The sequence below is a fragment of the Oreochromis niloticus genome, linkage group LG11 (assembly GCF_001858045.2).
Source record: "Oreochromis niloticus isolate F11D_XX linkage group LG11, O_niloticus_UMD_NMBU, whole genome shotgun sequence".
NCBI classification, from domain to species: Eukaryota; Metazoa; Chordata; class Actinopteri; order Cichliformes; family Cichlidae; genus Oreochromis; species Oreochromis niloticus.
Genome location: NC_031976.2, coordinates 16,864,832 through 16,891,063, shown reverse-complemented (window position 1 = coordinate 16,891,063; position 26,232 = coordinate 16,864,832). Strand labels below are relative to the sequence as shown.

Here is a 26,232-nt window from a genome sequence, read left to right as displayed (position 1 = left end):
GAGGGAGGAAAACAGGTCACACAGTTGTAGGTCTTTTTATAGGCAGGCAGAGAGCTGCAGGCGTCTGGGTGAGCATCACTGACAGCTGTGGGCGGAGCTGAATGATTGACCTGAGAATGTCCAACGATCCAAGGTGACGGAGGCAAGAGGGCAGGCAGGTGAGTGGAGTGAAACCGAATGTGTGTCCAGAATTCAAATATCCAGAAAGGCCAGAACTCAGATCATAAAGGCTTACAGCAAATGTCGAGTATGACTGATCCGTAGCGACACTGGAGGCACAGTGTGATGGCTGCATGCAACCACACAATTGAAATACTTGGGTAATATTCATTTGATCTTTTTGTCTTATTTTTACATTATGCTCTAAAGCTTCTGTGATCATAACTAATTTAATATTTTGAGTTTACCTGTAATGCATGACAACACTAAGCTATACATCAAATGGTGGCATAGACTCTGTTTTGCATTGTTTGTTATTTTATATGGGTATATGTTATATTAATTATATTTCTGTTCTTTCTAAGTTACCTGGCCTCTGCTCCAGTCCTTCCTGGTTTGGCTGAAAGAGGAGGCTGAGGGTGGAGCTGGTTTAAATGCAGAAGCCAATAAAATGGTCTGGACCATCTATTGTGATCATGTAGGGAGAATCGGGTTCTTCTTGAATGATGGTTAGCTGTTATCGCTCTAGTTTTCACCTTTGGTGTATATAACGGTTTATTCATTTGCTATATAACTGGAGCTGTTTCTCATTTGGTCAGGTCAGTTTGTTGAGTTATATTTTGTTAAGTAACTTTTGAGTAGAGTTTTGTTAAGTTAACCTCTTTTATAGGCCCACTTGGTTTTAAAAAAAAGTTTATTTTTGTCATTTTTAATTTTTATAATCATCTTGTCCTTTTTGGGGTATAATAAAACCCATTTTTTGAAGATTACATTTGTGCCTGTGTGCTCCTGGCTGCTTGGTTCATGATACACAGAAAGAATCAAGATGAGACACAAAAAGCATAAAATGCATGAACAAGAGTGACCTGTAGTAATGGTGGTTAGCAGACAAACCGGTGGAGAGCAAATGAAGCTGCTGGCCTTAAATCCTGCTGGCTGGTAATTCCTGGATTGCCATCAGGTGAGCCTACCAGCTGCGTTGATGAGAGCCCTGCCCAAAAGGTGGGGCTGCGAGTGAAAACAAGGAAAAAAACGCAGCCACTTACCCAGCCTATGACAACTGAAGCCTTTCATTGAACTACCAAATAAACAAAATGGTACTCTCTCTCATGGCAGCACTTCTGCTATAATTTTGTTCATATTTAATAAAATTAAAATGTAGACATAAGTGTACAAATTAGTTTTTGACTGCTAGTGAAAATTGTTTTCTTTACAAATTCTCGTTTGGCTCTCGGCGAAGGCGGTCACACTTTTCTCCTCTCCTCTCCCTTATCTTCCCTGCTTAGCTTCTTATGTCCTTGTCTTGTCTCGTGTTTTTTGCATTACTTTTCCCTGGAACACTCTCTCACAGTCTGTTCTCTAAAACCTAAAAGAGAATTATGGATTTGATCAACTGGTCCCTGAATGCAATTGACACCCCTTTCTCAACGAGAAGTCTGGGCTTGGGTGAGCCTGAGAGCTGAAGATATCTACCTATTCGTAACCATGATAACAGGGTTCTTGCTGATCGGAGCTGGCTTGGCCCTGGCTTATCGAAGAATTAAGGAAGCGGAACCGGCTGTTCAAACCCCCACAAGGCTGCCCGCTGGGATTGAAACGATGGGACGAGGCGTGAGTTTCTCAAAATGGGCTCATTGAGTGCAGCACGGATAAGATCTTGGAGAAGCTTACGGCTGCTGTGAATACTGAGAATAAGACCTCTGAGTGCAAACTGGATTACATCTTGGAGGGGCTCGCTCAGAATAACACCTTTGAGCGCAAATTGGATCACATCTTGGAGAAGCGCACTGCGGTCGTGAGTTCTCAGAATCGGCTCTTTGAGCACAAGAATGACAACATCACGGAGCATAAGGTTGATAACATCATGGAGAAGCTCACGGCTCTCCAACGGGAGATTGAGAGACCAGTGTTGGACTGTTAGAACAGCTTTGAAATTCATATGAGTTGTTCGCACTACAGTAAAAACCACCATCACTTCATGCGGATATCCCTTTGGCGCCAGCTGCGGTCTCTAGGCTGGAGCTGAACAACAACACCCTGATAATGGACTGTGTTTAGACCAGTGGTCCCCAATCCCAGGCCTCGAGGGCCGGTGTCCCTGCAGGTTTTAGATCTCACCCTGGGTCAACACACCTGAATCACATGATTACTTCATTACCAGGCCTCTGGAGAACTTCAAGACATGTTGAGAAGGTAATTTATCCATTTAAATCAGCTGTGATGGATCAAGGACACATCTAAAACCTGCAGGGCCCTTGTGGACTGGGATTGGGGACCCCTGGTTTAGACTGTTCTTCCCATTCTATGCAAGGCCACCTGGGTTGGCTGGAAAACTGTTTACTTAGCCTGGCAGGGCGAAGGACACTGTCTCAGCTGAACTCTGGACACGCACACACATACACATACACTGATATGCACACATTCATCCCCCCTCCCTTTCCAAACGCCTTCAATGCTTGTTTCCTGCTGGGGAACACGGCGGGTCTGAGCCCTTGCTGGAATGGTAGCGTTGGGCAGGGCGGCTGCTGTGTTCGCTTCGGATTACTCCTCACCCTCCACCCAACCCTGTGGCTTGTCACGTGTTCCATATTGTTGTGCTGAGGACATTTATGTGCTTTTTTATGCAGAGGAGTTTTTTTGTTTCCTGTTCTCATGCTGTCCTCCCATGGGAGCCCAGCATGAGTAGAGGTCTCTTTTTTTCCTCTTGTACTTTCACATTGTAGTGTACATTTCAGTGTTTTTTTCTGTAACGCTACCGATCTCCGACTTTTATCCCCATGTAATGTCTGTGTTGTGTGTGTAAGGTCGGGGGGGGGGGTCCCATTTCACTGCAGGGCAACCTGCATGTGGCGAATAAAGCCTTGATTGATTGATTGATTGATTGATTGAAATAACTCTCTCACTGAACTAACACAGCCAATCCCTCAACATGTTTCTACTCTCTGCTCATATTGCCTTCATATTAAACACATTTTTGCTTTTTAAAGAATTTATTTTAAGATAACTGTTACGGCCTCTGGCCTCAGGTGGCCCCACCTTCCTCCATGGAAATCAGTGTTCCAGGACTCACGGGGGATTGGCTGGCCCCGGATCTGTGCCCGCCTCAACTTCATGCAGATCAGAGTGTGCCAGACCACTCACACCATTGGCTGCTGCAGGAGCCTTGAACACAATGGACCAATGACATGGCTGCCTGCATTTACCGGGGAATACAAAAGGCTGGAGGTCCTTCACTCAGTGGCTGCTGCTTAGGACTGAACATGCAGTTTGCCCTTCGTGCATCCCTCTTCAATCTTTGTTGAACTTGTTTCTTTGTCAAACCATGATGCATGCTTGAACTTAGCCTGATTAGAGCTTTGCGCTGCTAGCTGGCTGTGAGTAGAAATTGTGATGCTGGCTCGCCTTAGTTTTCTCTTAGCTTTTAGTTTGTGTGCCGCCAGCTTGCCTTAGTTAACCTTTAGCTTTTACTCTTGTCTTCTTTTTTTGTCTTTATATAGTAATTGTTTGCCCAGGGGTCTGTTGAACAGCCCTGTCGGTTTTCTGTTTAAAGTTTGAAATTAAAACCTTTCTTTACTCAGTTTTGTGTTCGGGGCTTGTGTATGTTACTCCTCCCCTGACGCCTAGCAGAGGGGGTCATAACATAAGTGGGGGCTCGTCCGGGATCCCCCATAGGGGGTCTTTGTTCCTAGGAGGGGGAAGAAGAAAAAAATAGAAAGGGGGATGTTTGTTTTAGAGTAGCTTTATCACTTTAGGCGCTATGTCGGCTGCGTTTTGTTTACAGCACTTTATAGATGCCCCATCTATTGAGATTATTAGTAGCTGTCGCAAAAATGATTTGCTGCAAATTGTGGATCACTTTCAGCTGCAGGTCTCAAAAAACCTCCGTAAGTGTGATTTGAAAGCTTTAGTGGTGGACAAGTTGGTGGAAGCTGGTGTGATTCAAGCGCCTGTTTTGCCTGTGGTCTCTGGTGTGCCAAGCCAAGCTGCCGTAGGTGAAGAGGGCCAAAATGGTTCTTGTGGGGATGGTGAGGGGGATGAGCGGGGAAAAACGCCGCGCACGCTTCCTCGCATGATCCACTCTCTTCTGGGAGTTCAGAAGGCAGAGAAGGAGCTCGGCTGAAGGTGCGGCTGGCACGTCTCCAATTGGAGGCTGAGGAGAAGGCCCAGAACAGGCGGGCTCAGTTAGAGCTTGAAATAAGAAGGCTGGAGATGGAGGCAGACAAAGCCATTAAGCTGCGAAAGCTTGAGCTGGAGTCTCAGTCTCAAGCCTCACCTGTCTCTGCTGACAATTCCGGTCCCACTTCCTCGTCCGCTTCTGCTTTTAAAATCAATAAGTGCATTTCTTTAGTGCCCACTTTTAGAGAAACTGAGGTTGATACATACTCTGCAGCATTTGAACGTATTGCTGGCGCGTTGCAGTGGCCTAGTGATATTTGGCCTCTTTTGTTACAGTGCAAACTGTCCGGCAAAGCCCAAGAGGTGGTGGCTGCGCTTTCTTTAAAGGACAGTTTAGATTACTCGTGTGTTAAAACAGCTGTTTTGCAGGCATATGAGTTAGTCCCCGAAGCCTATAGGCAGAGGTTTCGCCAGCAAAAGAAATTGCCAACCCAAACTTATGTGGAGTTTGCTAGAGAAAAGGGGATTCTCTTTGATAAGTGGTGTGTTGCTTCAAAAGCGAGCGACTATGACGCTCTGCGCGAATTAGTTTTGTTAGAGGATTTTAAGAAATGCATTCCTGAACGTATTGTGCTATATTTAAATGAACAGAAAGTGACGTCTCTCGCATCTGCTGCTGTTCTTGCTGATGAGTTCGTGCTCACTCATAAAGCCTCGTTTACTGGCAGTGAGAAGCCATGGGCTAGCACTGTGCAACAGCCCCACACGGCTAAGGTGTCTGGGTCCAGGGAAAACCGTGAATGTTTTTACTGTCATAAAACTGGACATGTGATTGCTGACTGTTTAGCTTTAAAACGCAAAACGTCAAATGCTCAGCAACCCAAAGGGGTGGGTTTTGTAAAAGCTGAGGCCCGTAATGAGGTCCCTGGTTGTGGTGGTAAGGTGCCGGAACCCTGTTTCGAACCATTCATTTTTGATGGCTCAGTATCCCTAACAGACAATCCATCTGAGTTAAAACCTGTGCGTATTTTAAGGGACACTGGAGGTTCTCAAACTGTTATCCTCTCAAGTGTTTTGCCATTTTCTGCTGAAAGTGAATGTGGTTTTAATTCTGTTCTACGGGGGATAGAGATGGGTTACGCTCCCAGACCAGTTCAGAGTTTTTATCAAATCAAAACTTGTTACAGGATTTTTCCCTGTTGCTGTTTGCCCGGCTTTGCCAATAGAGGGTGTGGCCATGTTGTTGGGCAATGATATTGCGGGAGGGTTAGTGCTCCCTCGTCTGGAGGTTTTAGATAACCCCCTGAATCAGAAAACCTCTGATGTTTCCATGCACCCTGGGCTGTATCCAGCCTGTGCGATTACTCGAGCACAAGCTCGTAAAGATACTGATGTTGACCTCTCTGATTCGGTGTTGATGTCTTCATTTTCTGAGGAGAATGATGTACCAACTAACAGAAACGATGTTCTGTCACCCCCCAGACTCAGTGAAACCTGAGGAGCCTGATCCATTTCCTAAGGTCTCTTCGCTGCCCTTGACTAGAGACCAGCTGTCAGCAGCTCAATTAGCTGATGAAACACTGCAGAGCTGTTTCAAACGTACGGTAAGTGCTGAGCAAGTCAATAAAGAGCAACAAGCCTATTTTGTAGAACATGATGTTCTAATGCGTCAGTGGTCTCCACCAGGTGCAGAAGGTGCGGAATGGAGTAAAGTCAAGCAGATTGTCGTGCCCTCTGTGTACCGGCAGAAAATCCTGGCTCTTGCCCATGAAAGCCAGTGGTCAGGACACTTGGGCATCACAAAAACGTACCAGCTACTATTAAAGCATTTCTTTTGGCCTGGTATGAAGCGTGATGTTTCTAAATTTTGCCGCAGTTGCCATAAGTAAAGTGTAAAGTGTGTTGTGTTAGTCCCCGAAGGGAAATTACTCTTCTGCATTTAACCCATTCACCCAGTGAAGCAGTGGGCAGCCACCAGTTCAGCGCCCGGGGAGCAGTGTGTAGGGGCGGTACCTTGCTCAGGGGTACCTCAGGGTAGCCGTTCAGTGGGGTCGAACCCCCGACCTTCCGATCATGGGGCAGACACTCTACCTACTGAGCTATCCCTGCCATGTATGTCAGATTGCAGGTAAACATAATCAGGTCATTCCCCCAGCTCCGTTGTGTCCCATTCCTGTAGTGGATCAGCCATTTGACCATGTCATAGTAGACTGTGTGGGTCCACTACCTAGAACAAAATCAGGAAAGCAATACCTTCTCACGATCATCTGTGCAGCTACCCGTTTCCCCGAGGCTGTCCCATTGCATAAGGTTACAGCAAAATCAGTTGTTAAGGCGTTGACAACATTCTTTTCAGTGTTTGGCCTGCCAAAGGTCATACAGACTGACCAGGGCTCAAACTTTCAGTCTAGGTTATTCAAACAAGTGGCTAGCACTCTAGGTGTCAAGCATGTCGTGGCCTCTGCTTATCATCCTGAATCGCAAGGCGCATTAGAGCGGTGGCATCAGACCTTAAAGGCGATGCTACGCAAATACTGGCTTAAGTCTGAAAAGACTTGGGATGAGGGTGTTCCATTTGTGTTATTTGCTGCCCGTGACGCTGTTCAGGAGTCACTTGGTTTTAGTCCTTCTGAGCTGGTATTTGGCCATAGGCCACGCGGACCCCTCAAAGCTCTGAAAGAGGCATGTTTGAGCCCACATGGGGTTTCCAAAGTAAATGTAAGCAGGTATGTAAAACACTTCCGTGAGCGTTTGAACCAAGCCAACACTCTGGCTAAACAGCACCTTGCCGTTTCACAGGGAAAGATGAAACGCCATTATGATAAGGCTTCTGTTAAAAGAACCTTTCAGGTGGGTGACCAGGTTCTTGTGCTCTTGCCTGTTCCAGGCTCAGCCTTGTCTGCTAGGTATAGCGGCCCCTTTAAAGTCTGTGAAAAGAGAGGGGAGACTGATTATGTAATTTGCACTCCCGACCGCAGACGCAAAACACGCGTCTGCCACATAAACATGTTGAAATTATATCATCCTCGGTCGACACCAGAGCCTGCTGGATTCTGTGCTCCTATTGTAGCCGCAAGCCACCTAGAGGAAGGAGGGGTGGACGAGGTTGATGGGTTAAAGCTAAGTTATCCCACCTGTTCTAGACCCCGTCTGTCTAACTCAGAAATGCTGAAAGCGTTGCCGAGTTTGCTCGAGCATCTGTCTTTAGAGCAGCAAGAAGACATAACGGTCTTGATTAGTGAATACACCTGTTTATTCGGGGATGTGCCAACTCGCACTACAGTGCTAGAGCATGATATTGATGTCCAGGGAGCTAAACCTATTAAGCAGCATCCTTATCGAGCCAGCCTCCATAAACGCTTGCTCATGAGACAGGAGGCTGACTATTTGCTGCAAAATGGCTTAGCGAAGCCCAGTCAAAGCCCCTGGAGCTCGCCTTGTATAGTGGAGTCTAAGCCAGATGGCTCGCCCCGTTTTATTACAGACTTCCGGAAGGTGAATTCTGTGACTGGCTGACTCACATCCTCTCCCAAGAGTTGAGGATTGTGTGGACAGTATTGGTACTGCTCAGTATGTCACTAAATTAGATCTTAAAGGTTACTGGCAGGTCCCTTTAACTGAACGTGCCTCTAACATCTCTGCCTTTGTGACACCTGATGATTTTCTACAGTACACAGTCATGGCATTCGGCATGTGTAACGCTCCGGCCACCTTCCGGCGGCTGGTAAATAAAGTCCTCCACGGCCATTCCAACTGCAGTGCCTACCTAGATGATCTAGTAATTTACACTGAAACATGGCAAGATCATGTGGAAACTTTACGCCAGGTATTTCACCGTTTGGCTCAAGCTACTCTAACTCTCAACTTGGCTAAGTGTGAGTTTGCCAAAGCTACAGTGACGTACTTAGGCAGGGAGGTGGGACGTGGACAGGTCCGGCCCATTGATGCCAAAGTGGCAGTGATTAAAGAATTTCCCACACCTACCACCAGGCGTGAGTTGCGTAGGTTTCTAGGGATGGTGGGCTACTACAGAAACTTTTGTAAAAATTTCTCCTCTGTAGTCAAGCCATTGACTGACCTACTCAGCCCAAAGGTTGAGTTTATATGGTCAAGTGAGTGTCAAGATGCTTTTGAGAGTGCGAAAGCCCTCCTCTGCCACACTCCTGTGTTAGCTGCACCTGATTTGACGCGACCATTCAAACTTGAGGTTGATGCCAGTGCTGTCGGGGCTGGGGCAGTGCTGTTGCAAGAAGACTTGCAGGGTTTGGACCACCCCGTTTGTTACTTTTCCCGCAAGTTCAATAAAAATCAGTTAAACTACTCCACCATTGAAAAGGAGACCCTGGCTTTGTTGTTGGCTCTTCAGCACTTTCACGTATACCTGGGGTCCAGCATGTTACCTCTTGTTGTGTACACCGACCACAACCCACTCGTGTTCCTTGCTCGCATGTTTAATCATAACCAGCGCCTTATGCGCTGGGCTCTGTTGTTGCAGGAATACAACTTAAGTATTCACCACAAAAAGGGGTCTGAAAATGTTTTAGCTGATGGTCTGTCCCGGTTGTAAACGTGTGTTGCTGTTTGTTCTTTGTTTTTGTTCACACTCTGTAGTGTCTTCTTCTGCTTCTGCCCAACATAGTTGGTATTTTAAGGGGAGGGGTGTTACGGCCTCTGGCCTCAGGTAGCCCCGCCTTCCTCCATGGAAATCAGTGTTCCAGGACTCACGGGGGATTGGCTGGCCCCGAATCTGTGCCCGCCTCAACTTCATGCAGATCAGTGTGCCAGACCACTCACACCATTGGCTGCTGCAGGAGCCTTGAACACAATGGACCAATGACACGGCTGCCTGCATTTACCGGGGAATACAAAAGGCTGGAGGTCCTTCACTCAGTGGCTGCTGCTTAGGACTGAACATGCAGTTTGCCCTTCGTGCCTCCCTCTTCAATCTTTGTTGAACTTGTTTCTTTGTCAAACCATGATGCATGCTTGAACTTAGCCTGATTAGAGCTTTGCGCTGCTAGCTGGCTGTGAGTAGAAATTGTGATGCTGGCTCGCCTTAGTTTTCTCTTAGCTTTTAGTTTGTGTGCCGCCAGCTTGCCTTAGTTAACCTTTAGCTTTTACTCTTGTCTTCTTTTTTTGTCTTTATATAGTAATTGTTTGCCCAGGGGTCTGTTGAACAGCCCTGTCGGTTTTCTGTTTAAAGTTTGAAATTAAAACCTTTCTTTACTCAGTTTTGTGTTCGGGGCTTGTGTATGTTACTCCTCCCCTGACGCCTAGCAGAGGTGGCGTTAAAAATAACAAACACTCCCTGGATACTCGTCTCAATGACTCAGCTTCACCAAACGTAAAGACAGCTGGAGGAAAAAGAAAACACCAGAAATGGAAAAGTAATGTGATAAGTGTGTGTTCATTTCCCCACAAATTCCAGTTCCTCCAATTCATCTGCTGCAAGCTGTGAGTCTTCAGTGAATGACAGGAAAAAGAGCGAGAAGTGCCGCCATTTGGCAAAAGACATATGCTATCTAGAACAGTTTTCTTACTCAAAAAGAACATTTCAGACTAATTTGGTGATGTATATTATACAAATGCATGTTACAATGAGATTTGTCTTGTATGACCACTCTTCTGGCTAATTTAACATTTCCAGGCATTAGGAGTGTAAATGTTAGAATCAATTCAACACATTTGTACTTGTCCATGCGACTGCATGTGTTGTGATTGTTTCTCTCTCTGATGTCCTTGTTTAGAAGCACTGATCTTCAGTCTTTGCTGAATCATTGTACTACATGCAGTTAGTGAAGCCTGGCTCCTTCGCATGCTTGCTTGTTCACCTTGTACTTGAAAGAATACTTACCCGTTGTCTTTGTTTGTGCAGATTCTCTTTGGAATAACTTCCGCTGGAGAGGGATGACTCACTGCCTGTTAGCTTATCAATGTTCATGAGCGAGATTTTGTGGAGTCATTTGGACCTGTGGGGTTGCATTTTAAGCCTGTGCATGATTTATCTCTCTTGGCCATCAGCAGCCCCGAGTCTAAGCTGGGCTCTTGCACTTGCAATTTCAGCCTTCTGCAGGTATTCTGTTCTGTCAGCCATCAGCGGGCCCACACCATTGAAGTTCTTATTTCCTTTCTGCATCTTTCAGCCTCCACAGCTCTCTGCTCCCTGTTGGCCATCTGCAGCGCTGTGCCTTAACCCAAGCTCTACCTCTCTCCTGAACTTGACATCTTCTGATCGAATGGCACTGGAAGGTGGCCACCGGACCCAACATTCATGCTGATGCTCCGGACAGTCTGTTACTCAATCCAGCAGACTCGCCTTTAGTCCAGTTCGAGATCCTTTCAGACCTTCCCAGTTTCTCACTCTTCTCGGTGCTTATGCTTGCTATACCTCTCAGTGCTATGCATTACTCCTAACGTGCAGATGTTCTCTTTCCCATAGGCCTGAACTGCCGAGCTTTCTTTCTTCGGCGCCCTGCTCTAATCCCTTTCACAGCTGAGGTTCCGTTCCGTCAAGACGGGCTATCGGAGTCTAACCGCCAAACACCTCTAATTTCTGTTAATCAATAAACCATGTTCATTCTTTCTAGTCTCTCCTTATTGAAATGCTGGTTTTCCATTTAGCTAACTATTACCTTCAGGTGTTGTTAGGCTGTGACTAAGTTATTGTCATTAAACAGTGCAACTATGGTCATTTCATCTACGTCAGCTATTCTGTGATTGATGAAGGGCTGATCAAGTCATTAGTGTGGAGGGAAAAGAGAAACTGACTCAGGCGGTTCTCTGGTGTTGGAGATGGCATGCCATAACATCCTGGGTCTTTCACTTTGGACAGGAGGAAACTGCTAAGGGTTTAGCTTTGGTCTGACATAGGAAACTGTCCATCCATGCATTCATTTTCTTCATCCACTTATCCATTCATTATCCGGGTTGCCTCTCATGCTATCCCAGCTGACACAGGCAAGAGGCACAGTACACCTTAGCCATTCTGTGTGTAGCGCTAACACAAAGAGACAGGCAACCATTCACACTCGCATTCACTCCTGTTGGCAATCTAAAGCTAAATCCACATAGAAAGGTCAGATGGTGGATTTGAACCCAAGACCGTCTTGATGTGAGGAAACAGTGATAAATGCTATGACATTCAAGTTGAATTAAGATTAAAAATAAGGTTAAAACTAACCCAGCAGGTGTAAGCTACATGTATATCATCTAGTCTTTACATTGCAGACAAACTTCTTTAAATTTACTAATGATTTAGTAAAATCTAAATCTAAACTGATGTGAATTTAGTTCAGGGAGATCAAATTGAAGCTCACAAGTAAGCTTTAGATGGCAGAGAAATATTTTTGGTCAGTTAAAATCTGATGTGGATGCTCTTCATAGCAGAAACATCAGGAACAGATGGAACAAGCTAAATAGCTATGCTATTATGTCTTATTGTTTGTGGGTTTCCTCAAATTGATTTTGTAACTTTACACTGGTCAAAAACCAAAGCGAGACAGCTGTCAAAGTTATACGAGCAAGATTGCAAAACAGGATGTTAGCAGCCCCACACTGTTCCCCTGTCTTTTGCTTGCAGTGAAATTCTGCTTTTTTGGTGTTTCTTTTGTAAGGACGATGACTTTGTAACATATTTCAAATAATAGCTGTCAGAATTACAACTTCTCTTAATTCTTTGGTGGTTAAAGTGAGTTCTGTTGTTATGCCTGCGTCTAAATGCAAAAAAGAAAGAAAAAAAAGAAACCTCAAAAATAAATAAATAAATACTCTAAAGCAGGGGTCGGCAACCTTCCTGATGGCGAGTGCCATTTAAAGTTTCCTCAGAAGTCAGTGTGCCATATGATTGCATTAGCAATAAATTTAATAACGCTCTATATGAACAGTTACACAGTATATAGAACCACTTTATAGAATTATATTTGTTTGCAGATGTTGGCAGCTATCAGCGAATCGTTATCAGCTATTTTGAAACAAAAAAAAGACACTTTTTATTCATAACAAGAACTCCGTAACAGCAAATGAACTGTACAACAGAAAATACAAATGCTATTTATGGTCTCCTCACAACAATGATAAGAAAATTAAACTGGGCCAATATGGTATGTTTGTTAATACAGAGACACACATGTTAATGTGATCTCTGGTCTCCCACTCAGAGACACAGGTCTCCGAGTGTCCAACATTCAGATGGCTACCTGAGGACACTCATGTGAGAGAAAATCTGCTCACACAGATATGTAGAGCCAAATACTGTCAATAAGGCCTCTGCAGTGTTCTGAAGACAGTTACACTTGTCAGGTAGTGATGTCCAGCGGGTGAAAATGCAAGCTCCATAAACACGCACAGCTGTGGATTCCAGCTGCTTCGATGTCGCATTAACTGGCATTAACTCAGCCAGTTAAATGCGAGACAAATCTAGCTGCTCATTAAAGATTTCTGGTTTGATCAGAAAATAAAACATTGGTCCATACACCTGAAAGTCCCAAAAATGCATTGTGTCTCGAGTCTATGGATGCATTTTGACTAAAGACCGGCCCCCCAGATATTAAAGCCATAAAGCCTTTCAATGAAAACAAACGCTGTTGTGACAGTGATGTACACTGTCTTGTTGGTAAATGTATGATTTCTATTCATTTTATGTCAGATAAAAACTTTGGTTGTAAGCTTCAGATAATTATTTAATAACAGCCAGACATTTTAAATGAGAATAAGAAAGTATTTCTTTGTGCCCCCCTTTCCCTGTTAATGCCCTACCTGGCCCCCTGGCAAAACTTTACTAGACCCGCCCCTGCACAGTTACCAGCTAGAAAAGGATCCTGGTGTTATTTGTCTCTCAGAAACAGTTCATAACTTCCCTTCAACTCATTCATGTCACCAAAAAGGTAAACCTGTTTCTCCCTTACCTGTTCAGCTCTGATGATTCAGTAACGACATCTCCTGGTTTCATCTTCATGTTTCCCTCTCTACAGATATACAAACCGACATCATGACCAGCAGCTTTTACAGCTGTGGCTCCAGCAAACATCAGCTGATACTAGAAATTAATATTAATAAATTCTAACAACAGCTGACCAAGCTTAAACGTGCTGCTGTTGTTTAGTGCGACATCCGGCAATCTCTCCTTATTGAAATGCTGGTTTTCCATTTAGCTAACTATTACCTTCAGGTGTTGTTAGGCTGTGACTAAGTTATTGTCATTAAACAGTGCAACTATGGTCATTTCATCTACGTCAGCTATTCTGTGATTGATGAAGGGCTGATCAAGTCATTAGTGTGGAGGGAAAAGAGAAACTGACTCAGGCGGTTCTCTGGTATTGGAGATGGCATGCCATAACATCCTGGGTCTTTCATTTTGGACAGGAGGAAACTGCTAAGGCTTTAGCTTTGGTCTGACATAGGAAACTGTCCATCCATGCATTCATTTTCTTCATCCACTTATCCATTCATTATCCGGGTTGCCTCTCATGCTATCCCAGCTGCCACAGGCAAGAGGCACAGTACACCTTAGCCATTCTGTGTGTAGTGCTAACACAAAGAGACAGGCAACCATTCACACTCGCATTCACTCCTGTTGGCAATCTAAAGCTAAATCCACATAGAAAGGTCAGATGGTGGATTTGAACCCAAGACCGTCTTGATGTGAGGAAACAGTAATAAATGCTATGACATTCAAGTTGAATTAAGATTAAAAATACGGTTAAAACTAACCCAGCAGGTGTAAGTTACATGTTTATCATCTAGTCTTTACATTGCAGTAGGCAGACAAACTTCTTTAAATTTACTAATGATTTAGTAAAATCTAAATCTAAACTGATGTGAATTTAGTTCAGGGACATCAAAATAAAGCTCACAAGTAAGCTTTAGATGGCAGAGAAATATTTTTGGTCAGTTAAAATCTGATGTGGATGCTCTTCATAGCAGAAACATCAGGAACAGATGGAACAAGCTAAATAGTATATTCGACTCTATGTTATTATGTCTTATTGGTTGTGGGTTTCCTCAAATTGATTTTGTAACTTTACACTGGTCAAAAACCAAAACGAGACAGCTAACTGTTGAAGTTATACGAGCAACATTGCAAAACAGGATGTTAGCAGCCCCACACTGTTCCCCTGTCTTTTGCTTCCAGTGAAATTCTGCTTTTTTGGTGTTTCTTTTGTAAGGACGATGACTTTGTAACATATTTCAAATCAGAATTCAATTCAGAATTACAACTTCTCTTAATTCTTTGGTGTTAAACTGAGTTCTGTTGTTATGTCTGCGTCTAAATGCAAAAAAAGAAAGACAAAAAAAAGAAACATCAAACATAAATAAATAAATACTCTAAGGCATTTTATTTTAGAATAAGTTCTTTTTTATAGGAATACATACAAATTGTGTTTCCTTTCCATAGTTGTTTCAAACTGCTGTGAAATTACAGCAACATGTTGTTAAGGGACAAAAATAGAAAATATTCATATCCTCGAGGTTTTTCCAGTTAGATGACTACAGTAACTTCACCAGTCAGTGTGTTGGCAACAAGTGCGTCCTAGCCTTGCCAATTCCTTTGTAGTTACACACTAAACACTGGATGTTGGATAGATATGCAGGTCATGTCTATATTGGGTCCGTCAGTCCATGACCAATTCTGTACGTCTATACATCATCCGAACTTGGTCCACAATCTGTACATCAATATGACATTCAACATTTAAACTTTGGACTGGGTAAATTTTTGGGATGAGATGGGTTTTGTTGTTGTTGTTGTTGTTGTTGTTTTGTTTGTTTATGTGTTTGGTGTTTTGGGTGGGGGTAATATATTTTAAAATGTAATTAATAACGCTTATAATATTTAGAAAAAAATTGGAATTCCATTTAAAAGGAGTACAGTGTGTTAAATAAGTTTCAAAGAACATTTGCATCATATGTTGTTCGTTTTTATTTTAATGACGTTGGTATTTTATTGTACAGAACTTTGAAAGAGGAAGTTTTTTCAAGTGTGCATATGAACTGGACTATCTGCTCAACAGTCTTTGTTGCTGCGCACATTTTGCAATCTGCCTGTGAGAAGCTCAAAATCCACAGTGCAGCTGCTCATGGCGTCCCCAAGCCTCAGGCCTGGCCATTAATTTCTGGAATATGTTGTCACTGGCATTATTATAATTAAGGAGAAGGAGACAGGATACTTCGTGAGTTGTGTGATAAGTTAAAACATCTGTCATTTGTAGAGCATAAATGTTTTTAGTAGACTTCATATTTACTGGAGTTTGACTAAGCTGGCCTGAGCCAAAGCTTTTATCTGTTTGGCCTGGCACCAGGCCTGCAGATAAGTCATTTAGTATACATATGTATAAAAGGTCTGACTGCACAATAGATGTTGACTAAAATAACAAAAACACAATATTATCTATTAGAAATTAAGTAGCTAACCAATATTAGGAAAGTGAAGTAGTTTCTTTCATATACAGTATGTTACATTTCCACCTGTCTCACTTTTCTTTATTAAACCCAAAGTTCACCTAACAGAGCCATCCTGCCATCGTGCCTCTCTAGCACTCAGCGTCAGCTAGCAGCACTGGCACCTGGACACAGTATGATTGATCCCTATGAATAACAGAGCCTAAACAAAGTTTTAGATGATTTGCCAGAAGCTTAGTAATCAGCTTATAGTCCACTGTCAATAAGGCTGCTTGCCTCCAGTTTTTAAGAGCCATTAGGTCTCCTTTCTTAGGTGGGAAGGTCAGAACAGCCCTCTTAGAACTCAGTGGAAGTTCTCCAGTCCTAATGCACTCAAATATGACTCCTTTGCAGATCTTCTACAATAATGTCTCAAAAACTCTATCCTGGGAGCCTGCGCCATGGCCATCTGAGACAAAGCTGTTAGCAGTTCATCAGGAAGCACAGGTCCATCCAGGAAAGTCTTGTCAGAGTAAGAGATTTGAGGAATGTCTGACAGGAGAAAGTCACTGTCGCATTGTTCTGCTTTAAATAAATAATTCAAAGTAAAACTGAACTCTTTCCTCGCACATATCCTTTACATCTGCAATTATTCTCTCACTGGCAAGACTTAGGCAGTGCATGATCTTCCTCTCAGCCACTCTCTCTTCAAGGACAAAGAAAAAGGAGCTGCTCGTATCTATTCCTTTGAACACATTGGTTCTAGCTCTGGTGCATGCCCCTTTTGCTTCTTCCAGCAGGTGAACTCCCAGACTGTTGTGGAGCGTCAACAACTGCTCCCTTTTGTCATTGCAAGAGCCCCAACCCCTCCCCCATAATTTATACTTCCAAGCCACTAATACTTTTTCTAAATCAGCTCATACCCTCTTCAGCTCTGCAGAGGACAGAGCCGAGTATTACTGACAAAATAGCCTATTCTGTACCTTCCCCACATCCCACCAAGCCCAGAAAGATACAAAGGCCTCCTTTTTCTGTTTCTTTACCTGCCAGTCTCTAAACCTAGACAAAAAGAGAGATTTTACAAATGCCTCACTTTGAAAATGCAATGTGCAGACCTATGGACTCTTGATGATAGAACATAAAATCAAACAAAACCATATGATGGTCTGAAAAACCCGAGGGAGAAATTTCAGACTTTATTAGCATGAACAGAAAGATATATAAAAATGATCCAGCCTGGCTCCTGGGTTAAATGCAGAGAGGAATTTCCCCATGCGGATCAATAAAGTATACATCATTATTATTATTATCATTATTATTATTATTATTATTATGTGAAACTTATTTTATGTAGGTACATAGACTTAAATGTGTCAATAAGGCCTCAGACTCACAGCATATTACCCAAGAGTCTTGCAGAAAGTGGGTGTGGCTCAAAACCTCCCATTTGATCCTGACTGGGATTCACAGCACCAAAAGTTTATCTGAATCAACAAAGTCTAACTTAGTACTAATCCGACTGAATAAGGCTGCTCTCACCCCACCTATATTAGGAGCAAAACAGAGAAACATTTTCTTATTTTTCATATTTTCAGGAAATAATTTTGTCCTCACAGTTGGTCTCTAGCCCTGACACGTCTAAGTCTGACAGCTCCTCTTCCTCACCGCCTGTCATCCTCACCTCCACCCTTTTTTTCCTACTCCCCTGTCTGACCCCTCCCCTCTTTCATTAACGATTACCTTTTTCTGTAAAGGACACTTAGAGGGCACCTGTTGCTCATACAAACTTTTCACTATGCCCCCCAGGCTGAGAAAATTCACGAGACTGCAACTGGGTTTTTTTAACCCTCTCAGCTCTCTTCCTAGAGTAAACCATTTCACCAGTACTCCTCCTCTCTTGCCTTTTCCGCCTCCTCCTCTCCACCTTTTTCCCTTCTTTCCCTCCTGTTGTCTCCACTCCCTCCTATCTGAGAACCCTCCTTAACTTCCTGTCCCTCCTCATTCCTCCTCTCAGCTTCTACAGCCTGAATTCCTTCATCACGTTCTTCCTCTCCCCTCTTAGAAAAACCATAGTGGGGGTTGTCTTAAAGGACAATCCAATCTATTATTGCCATCAATAAATTATTTTTGCTTAACTGCTTCCCAACTCATAAGCCTACACCTCCCATCATAATCCAAACATGCGTGCACAAAACACTTACAGGGCGTTACAGTTACAGAGCGACTTGTTTGTCTGTTGACTGACTAAAAATATGATCATATTTATCATTTAGACTGCAGAAGACAAATTATATTAATTTACCCCTAACCAGCAGATGAGGCCTTGTTATACTTTGCTTTAAAAATATAAAGATATATAAGTCAGCATCGGCGATGACCCTAAACCCTAACCATAACCTTTATCTTTTGGAGAAAATGTCATTTTTGATGCATGTTAATAGGAATCGTTACATTCTCTGCTGACAACGCAACAATTGAGAAAAAGCAAAACTCCGCGTAGGGTTAGATTCCTCAACAATGAAGGCTCAGAACTCACAGGCTTAAATATAATGTTTAAAGTAACTGTGGTTGTGAAAGCCACTTCTGGTGAAGCAGAGTGTGTAGGATGAACGTCATCCTGTGAGATCATAGAGCATTTTTAGAAATGTTGCATTAAAAACAAAAGCAAACTGACATTATTACGGGAAATCCTTCTCATTTGTCCAAATCTGGTTTTGATCTGTTTGCAAAGGTTTCTTTCAATAAATCTTTTTTTTTAAATCAGTTTAGCTTCAATCCTCACGTTACGTTTCCACAAGAATCCAACCTTGATGCTGTTGATGTTTTAGTCACATGTTACTTTTTGAAGACACACAAGGTGTTTTTTCAAACTTGCTTCACTACAGCCGTCTTTCACGGCTAATAAAGAGACTTCGTTTAGATTACAAAACAGGATGCTGACAGAAAACCCATACGGTAGCCACTCGAAAATACAGATGATCTCATTTTGGTTTCAGACTTTTTCTGAAAGCCAAATCCATCAGGTTTTTTTCTCAAAATGGGTTGAACATACCTCCTTTATATTAATGTGTCAAAGTGTGATCAGTGACTCTTCTGGAGTGGATTCATCAACAACCAACAACAGAGCTTTACTAAAGGTAAATAATATTTATTATTTTGCTGCTGTAACATTGTCAATAATAAACTCAACTAATTTGTTAAGGTTAAGTACATAAGCTACACTGTTTTCTTTAAGAAAGAGCACCGCTTTTGTGAAGATGGTGAGTTTTAACATAATTCCAATGTAATTCTCATTAAAAAGAGAAAACAAACACATTTAAATAGATTAAATACAAGAGAATGACTAAATTAACTACACTGATCAAAGCAAATGACCCACTAATTGTTACATTTAGCGACATGAGTGGTAGACTCAGCGGTCAGGTTGGTGAAATAAGCCTTCTTGTGTGTAACTATGACTTTTAAGGACCAATGTATTGTAATCATGTAAAATTTGGTGAAATTACTATTTTTCATATAAAAACAGCTATTTACTGCATATGGAATTTAAAACCCTCTGAGTCAAAGAGTTTGAAGTTTTCACAAATGAAATATATGTGATCAGTAGCATTGAATTTATATGTAGATAAACCAACCTGCATGCAAATATAAATGAACACATACACACACCAACTTCTATAATATGGTCCAAACAGGGACATACTTCTACTGAGTGCCAGAGATTCTTCATTATCCTCTTTTTATTTTGGTTTCACTCTGTCAGACATAATGGATAGGCAACTTCACACCATTTGGTTTTTGACTTAGTGAAATCAAATTGCTCAGCTTCTTCTGAATCTGTCTGAAACCTCACCTTATCACCCAACAACACTGTTAAAATATGACGTATGTAACTGGCTACAAATGCCATATTTAGCACATATTCACATTAAAGTACAGAGGGTGACACTAATTACTCTTTATTTAAAAAGTCACCCTGTGATTCTTAATTCTTTTAGCTAACTGAGCGCTGACTTCTCAGGGTTGTCAGTCAACACAAAGCAACAAAACTGACAAAGTTATAGATGCTGCTTCATGAGTGATACATCATGGCAGACAAAGAAATACAAAATGTCCATGACCTCATTTTCCTACACCTCTCACAGACTGATAACATCATTAGTCACTTTCAGTTATAGTTGTATTAAACTACTACTAAACTAAACTACCTCTTTATATGAATTATCAGTCTGCAAAACAACAGCTGTGCAGCAACAGGTGTTTATGCATAAGTAGTGTAACATATGATATAAATGTAGACCACAGTTAACTTGTGTATATAGGTCCAACACAACTTGAGCTTTTTGGTCAAATACTCAACTCAACATACTCAACATAGTGACACCATTAAATATGTTATATCAATGTGTATACATGTCGTAAAAAAACAACACTACCTCCTTTAATGCCATGTAATCGTTTAAAAATCAGTCTTCCTTGATATAACATATAATCTGATTCATTATCTTCACTCTTTAAGTCTTCCTTTTACTTATCTCATTACTACTGAAGTCTAGAACTAATTCATTTTCAAAATCTGTAAATGAATTTGTCACTGTTCATGGTCTTCTATCATGAAAAAATCTATACCACAAAAGCTATACAAATTTTTTATGTGCCACTTTCATAGCCTTGATTACATCTGAGCTATCCCACATAGCAAAATAGGTATGGCCCACACAATGTGCTTACACATGGCACACATACTGCAAAGAATGGTGGCTCTTTGGTGACCCAGATCTGGTTTGCCAGAGGTGGCCCATGCATGGACCAGCACAAGGCCAGTTGCAGACACACTGCTGGCCGAGAACAGTTTCAGCTCTGGCCCCAGATGTCAGCCTAATGTGTACCTTGATCAAGCCATATAATAAAAACACAATAGTGCAAAAGTAACATGCCGAAACTCTGTTCACACAGTGAATGGACTGATTCTTATATGGCGCTTTCTACTCTCCCGGATTACTCAAAGTGCTCTATTCACAGGGGTGCACATAAGTGGTCCGTAGGTGTGCATGCGCTGTCAAAATAAAAGACGCGCACCAGATAAGAAGTTGCAACGCGCGCTTGCATTGCAACATGGCATTGGGGTCTTCTAACTAAAATAGGAAAATAGGAACATAAATAGTGCCATTATTGCCAGACCTAGCCAACATCTGGTTGACGTACACCCTGCCATGACACCAGTCGGTCAGAAGTGCCAGCTTGATGCCGGATCCAGGGAAGACCTGTTTTCTATGAACCTGGGCCACATAAACCAAACCACAATTGGGCCAGATGTGCCATGCCATCACATAAACAGTGCCATCTACCCCAGGCCTGGCCCATATATGTATGACCACTTATCATGCCAGAAGTCACCCAGCAGTGCCGGCTTGAGACCAGATCCAGGCCAGACCTGTCTGCTATGTGGGATCTGACCCTTCACTGCTAAATGCAGTCAGTGTTTAATTGAAGCAGTTAGTGTTTAAGATTTATTTACAACTAACTAGACATTAAGTACCAATTGAAAAAATAGCTAAATATTCAATGCAATTAGTTGTAATAGAAACAAAAAATGAAAGATGAATTTTACATAATGCATTTATCTTTTGTTTTTTTGTGATACCACTGCAGGTCCCAAGGCAGTGATGGAGATGACCACTAGATCTTTTCATCAATTCAACACAACCACTGCACCTGTTTACCAGTATGCTGAGTTGAGACATTCTCTCAACACTATGTGTGCCATTTTTCTCTCCCTGGTCTTTGTCCTCGGTGTGCCCGGAAATGGAGTTGTTATCTGGGTGGCTGGGTTCAAGATGAAGAAAACTGTTAATGCAGTTTGGTTTCTCAACCTTGCTGTGGCCGACTTCTTCTTTTGTGCATTTCTTCCCATTGCCGTGCCATACCTGTTACAGTCTCATTGGCCTTTTGGCCAAGTCATGTGCAAGCTAACCACCGCTTTACGCTCTCTTTACGTATCTGTTAGTGTCTGGATTCTGGTGGTGATCAGTGTGGACAGGTGTGTTTCTGTGGTGTGGCCGGTCTGGGCTCACAACCACCGAAATGTACGTAAGGCATCCTATGTGAGTCTGTGTGTTTGGATGGTGAATCTGATATACAGCATTGGATTTTTTTTCTTTATAGAAACAAAGGAAATGAATGACACTAAAACCAAAACCATCTGCTTCAACAAGTTTACTCTTCATGATGACTTTAAACCATCATCTTTCATTCAGCTGACATTAGTCAACCGCTTTCTCCTGGGATTTGCAGTCCCCTTCTCTGTCATCGTCTCCTGTTATGCCGTCATAATCCATCGTCTGAGAAGAAGCAGTACTCTGGCAAGGAAATCAAGTCACACTTTAAAGATCATCACTGCCATAATCATTACTTTCTTTCTGTGCTGGGCTCCCATTCGCATTATGGATCTAATTCTACTTGAGAAACACAGATCTACTACTACAAGTGGAACATTAGTGTATGTCCTGGCTATCGGGATCCCTCTCGCCCGCTGTTTGACTTATCTCAACAGCTGCCTGAATCCACTGCTGTATGTGTTCATGGGCCAGGATTTTAAGAATCAAGTCCACAAATCTATCCACAACATCTTGGAGACTGCCTTCCAGGAAGAAGTTCCTCGCTCTTATATCTATACAAATACAGCCAATCAGAAGAATACAAAGTCAGTGTCTGTCACACAGTTGTAATGTGATTAAAGAGATAAATACATTGTACTGTACATAGTGACTTTAACTGTGTCTAACAAATAAACTTTTCTTTAAATACATGGATCCTCTCAAATTATAGAGTTAATCTCTTTTGATTTAATAACATGAATTTTAGGATTGTTGATCAAAAGCATTCTTTTTTTTAAGTATATTATATATTATTACTGTGATATTGTACAGCAAGTGAAATTTTGGGGGCATTTGAAACACTTTGGAATGCTAAAATATTTTAGTGTAACTTTTTAACATTCTTAATCAAAAGACAAAATAATACGATGCCTATTACGCACAGTATTCTACATATGTACCTGAAACAAGTGACAAACATTTGGCAGGAGCAACTAAATATATCCATCTATACTACCTGTGATTGTCTCGGTCCCTGTGTCTTTTGCCCAAGTTTTGATTTTCACAATAATTTTTGTATTTGTGTTTATTTATTATGGGGTTTGTACTTTTATTTACAAATTGTGGAAATTGATTGTTTTCTTTCTGGTTGTCTCGGTTTTGTGTTTACGTTTTCTTAGTTTTACTTTTTTTTAGAACCTAGTTTTCTCTGTGTCCAAAGTTTGTTCATTAATTTTAAGTTTATCCTGTCTGTCCTGTTTTCACCTTCCTAATTTCAGAAGTCTGTGTTGTCTCTGTGTTTCTTGTCTTGATTTCCTGTTTCATTTTGATAGTTTTTTGTGCCTTCTGGTATTCAGTTAAGCTCCCCCCATTATCCCCTTATTGTTGGCATATAACTGCGTTTTCTTTCCAGTGGTCTTCCTTGTCCTCCCCTTACTTCTTTATTGGGAACTTGCAGATTACTTCGCTGTTTCACGGAATGGACTTTGTGACCCTGAACTCTTTTATTCAGTCTATGTCAGCCTGCCTTTGAGTCTATCTGCGTCCCACCTGCGAAACATGAGAGTGGTGCTTCATTAGTTCTGATGGTGCTTCATTAGTAGTATCGTTTGTCACACATTAATAAACTATTTTATGCCATAGATGGATATAGATATATATGGATACAGTGCTACAGCTTACATCTTAATCACTTCATGAGTCAACTAAACAAAATCCTTTTCCTAATATGAATTTTTCAAGAGGAATTTGTGTGCCAGTGTTACGGCCCTAGCAGTGCCTCCTCCTGAAGTTACCTGTGTGGGCATGTCCTACCATCTCTCCTGCCTTAGGTGCCACCTTTTTCTTTTGTACAGCTGACTCACATCAGCAATTAAAGGTATTTAAGGGCAGAAAAAGGTGAGTGAGCTCTGGTACCAGAGTGCCATGTGAGGGGTTTTACCTAGTGAGCTGTGTGAGTGTTTGGTGGTTGCAGCTAGTGAGCTGAAGCTTGTGATTGTTTGCTCCTACTTGGCGGAGAGGACTGTGTTTGGTTACTAACCCTTTTCTGACTTACTTTTCAGTTTACTGACTGACGCTTGAGTTTTGTTTTGTTTCTTTAAATGGTGATAGTGGCTTATCCGTCTCTTTTAGTTGAGTTATTAATAGAAACTTTAATAAAACTCTTTAATTTAACCATTTTGCCTCTCTGTCTCCTTTTTCCGACCCGGACGCTTTTTGTTACTTTCCCTAATCGCCTGGACCCTTTTAGGGGAACGTAACAGCTAGTTCTACAACTCATTTGATGAGAAATCATTATTAAAATCACAGAAAACACATTACATATACCAGCAGAGGGAGCTGTTTTATATAAACGCTTCAGTGTTAAAGGGCAGCAGCCTAAAGAGGAAAACTGTAACAATCCTTCAGGTGGCTCTGTTTTATATTGTTACGAACTTGCACTTTCATGTGTTTATTCTGTGAAGGTAATGTATCTGTTTATGTTTATTCAGCTGTGCCAGGGCCCTGCTCCGATTGGTGCGTGGATACACCGCCCCGTCGTGACTGGTTCCAGCTGGAGGACCCGCCCATTAAAAGGAGGCTGGAGTGCCACGGCGGGAGTGGTCTTCGCGTTTCTCCTGACGACCCAGCAGTGTACCTGTGGCAGCTGCTGGCTGCAGTGCTGTTTGAAAGTTGTGGAAGTGGAGTGGGTAGGGGTGAGCTGCCGATTCTTTTGATCACCCATTTTCTCCTGTTTTGAATTAGTTAAGGAGGTCAGACTCTGTCTTTATTTTTGATTTTGTTTTGGTAAGGTCTGGGGTGCAGGATTTGTGTAGATTTTTTTTTGTTTATTATTTTGGCCTTGGCTTACCTGGGGGCGAGTACCTCACTCATGTTATTGACTGGCCCTAGACGGGTCGTAACAATATACAAAAGGTAGATACAGGAGATCTGAGTTCTGCTTCCTTTATTTCATTTTGTTATACAGATTTCCCTATTTATCCTTTATGCTCATGTACACATTCTTTTACCTTTTTCTCCACAATTTTCTCGTAACAAAAACCACAACATCAAATCACACTGTTAACCCACATGGTTACTTTGTTTTGTGTCTATAAATATACAAAATAACTGCATTATCTCACAGAGTCCTTAACAAAAACGTTTAGTATCGTTAACACTCTGATCAGTTTACTTTGAATCCTTTTCTATATATCTTAAGATTCACATACAAAGGTTTTCAATCTTTAGAATTGCATTTGGATTAGATAACTCACACTAGTAACCTGTTTTAGGCAGTAAAGGTAGAGATGAGACAACTAAGTTGTGTTCTGTCTGCAGGCTCTTTCTCATCTGTTGTCAGGTCATCAGCCTACCATACCCAGCTTTAGTTCCCCCTTGTGGCAAAGCTGCACAATTACATTTCCATAAAGCCATCTAAATTCTTTTTAATACTAAAGTAAGTAAGACCTCTTCACCAATTAACTGGTAAAACAAATTATAATTATGACCATATTTGCATCACAAAACACAGGTATGCTTTTACTGCAATGTCAATGTGTTTGAGATCATTGTCATTGCAGCTCAATTTCAATCTGGAACTACTTCAGATTTCCTTTAAAGGGTTAAAGTTTTTTAGGTTTTTATTGTGACATAAATGTTTCTTTTTTCTTCAAAGCAAATATAAAGACAAACATGAGGAATGAATATGTATATGTTTTACTGTATGTTATTGTTTTACATGTCACTGCATATATGTGTGTGTGTGTGTGTGTGTGTGTGTGTGTGTGTGTGTGTGTGTGTGTGTGTATCCTGGATTCCTGTCCTTGGTCCCCACCAGAGATTAACGCATTACTGCCCATTACAGTAACGCATGCCGATTTCTTTTTTCAAGAACGAGTAAAGTAACAGATTACTATTGTAAAAAAGGTAATTAAATTACCATTACTTTCCTGTAAGCACGCTGCGTTACTGCATTACTAAAACCGTGATTCTTTTGTGAGTGTCTCATGACAATGACGTAAGCGAGTGCGACGTTTATGGCAACAGCTGTGTGCAGATCAAGAATGGATAATATATTGAGTGCGGGAGAGAGTATGAGCATGCAGCGTTTAAAGCGTGGAAGTACTGACCTTACTTTGGGTTTGATTCCGTAAAAAGTGACAAAAACATTAGCGTCCGCTGTTCACTGCGTGGGAAGAAAACTTCTTTTTACAGAGAAAAAACCCTGTAACTTCCGAGCAAGCACCGAGTGCGCTACCACGGAATGGGAAATTCACATACAAACTCATGGATTCTTCCACTGACCGCTGCGGCACACCTGCACCAGGGCAAACCTACGCCTACCCCACTCCTGCTATACAGGTGAAAATAGAGCAACAGGACCGCTAGTCTTTGATTTTACTTATTTTCTGCTGTGTTTTACTTTCATCTGTTTGAAAGACTGAGTTTAAACACAAAAACCTATTTTATTTTATGTGCTGGAATGTGCAGAAAATAGGTTTAA

General features: G+C 41.9%; 2 protein-coding genes across 4 annotated transcripts; both read left to right on the top strand.

The window, feature by feature from the left end:
* The first annotated feature begins 3,060 nt into the window (after nt 1-3,060).
* Nucleotides 3,061-24,929, top strand: LOC112848149 (uncharacterized). Of its 3 annotated transcripts, none has more exons than XM_025911300.1 (2): nt 3,061-5,879; nt 24,239-24,929. In XM_025911300.1, exon 1 carries the CDS (start codon nt 4,369-4,371, stop codon nt 5,527-5,529), a length of 1,161 nt encoding a protein of 386 aa, XP_025767085.1. In that variant the 5' UTR covers nt 3,061-4,368; the 3' UTR covers nt 5,530-5,879; nt 24,239-24,929. The 3 variants fall into 3 exon arrangements, with proteins under 3 accessions (XP_025767085.1, XP_025767083.1, XP_025767084.1); XM_025911298.1 differs by lacking the exon at nt 24,239-24,929 and adding an exon at nt 16,066-16,172; XM_025911299.1 differs by lacking the exon at nt 24,239-24,929 and adding an exon at nt 8,915-9,505.
* On the top strand, nt 18,599-22,450 carry LOC100702766 (C5a anaphylatoxin chemotactic receptor 1-like). Its single transcript, XM_005463446.3, has 2 exons — nt 18,599-18,788; nt 21,304-22,450. The coding sequence occupies exon 2, from the start codon at nt 21,318-21,320 to the stop codon at nt 22,377-22,379; it is 1,062 nt and encodes a 353-aa protein (XP_005463503.2). The 5' UTR covers nt 18,599-18,788; nt 21,304-21,317; the 3' UTR covers nt 22,380-22,450.
* Nucleotides 24,930-26,232: the final 1,303 nt, after the last annotated feature.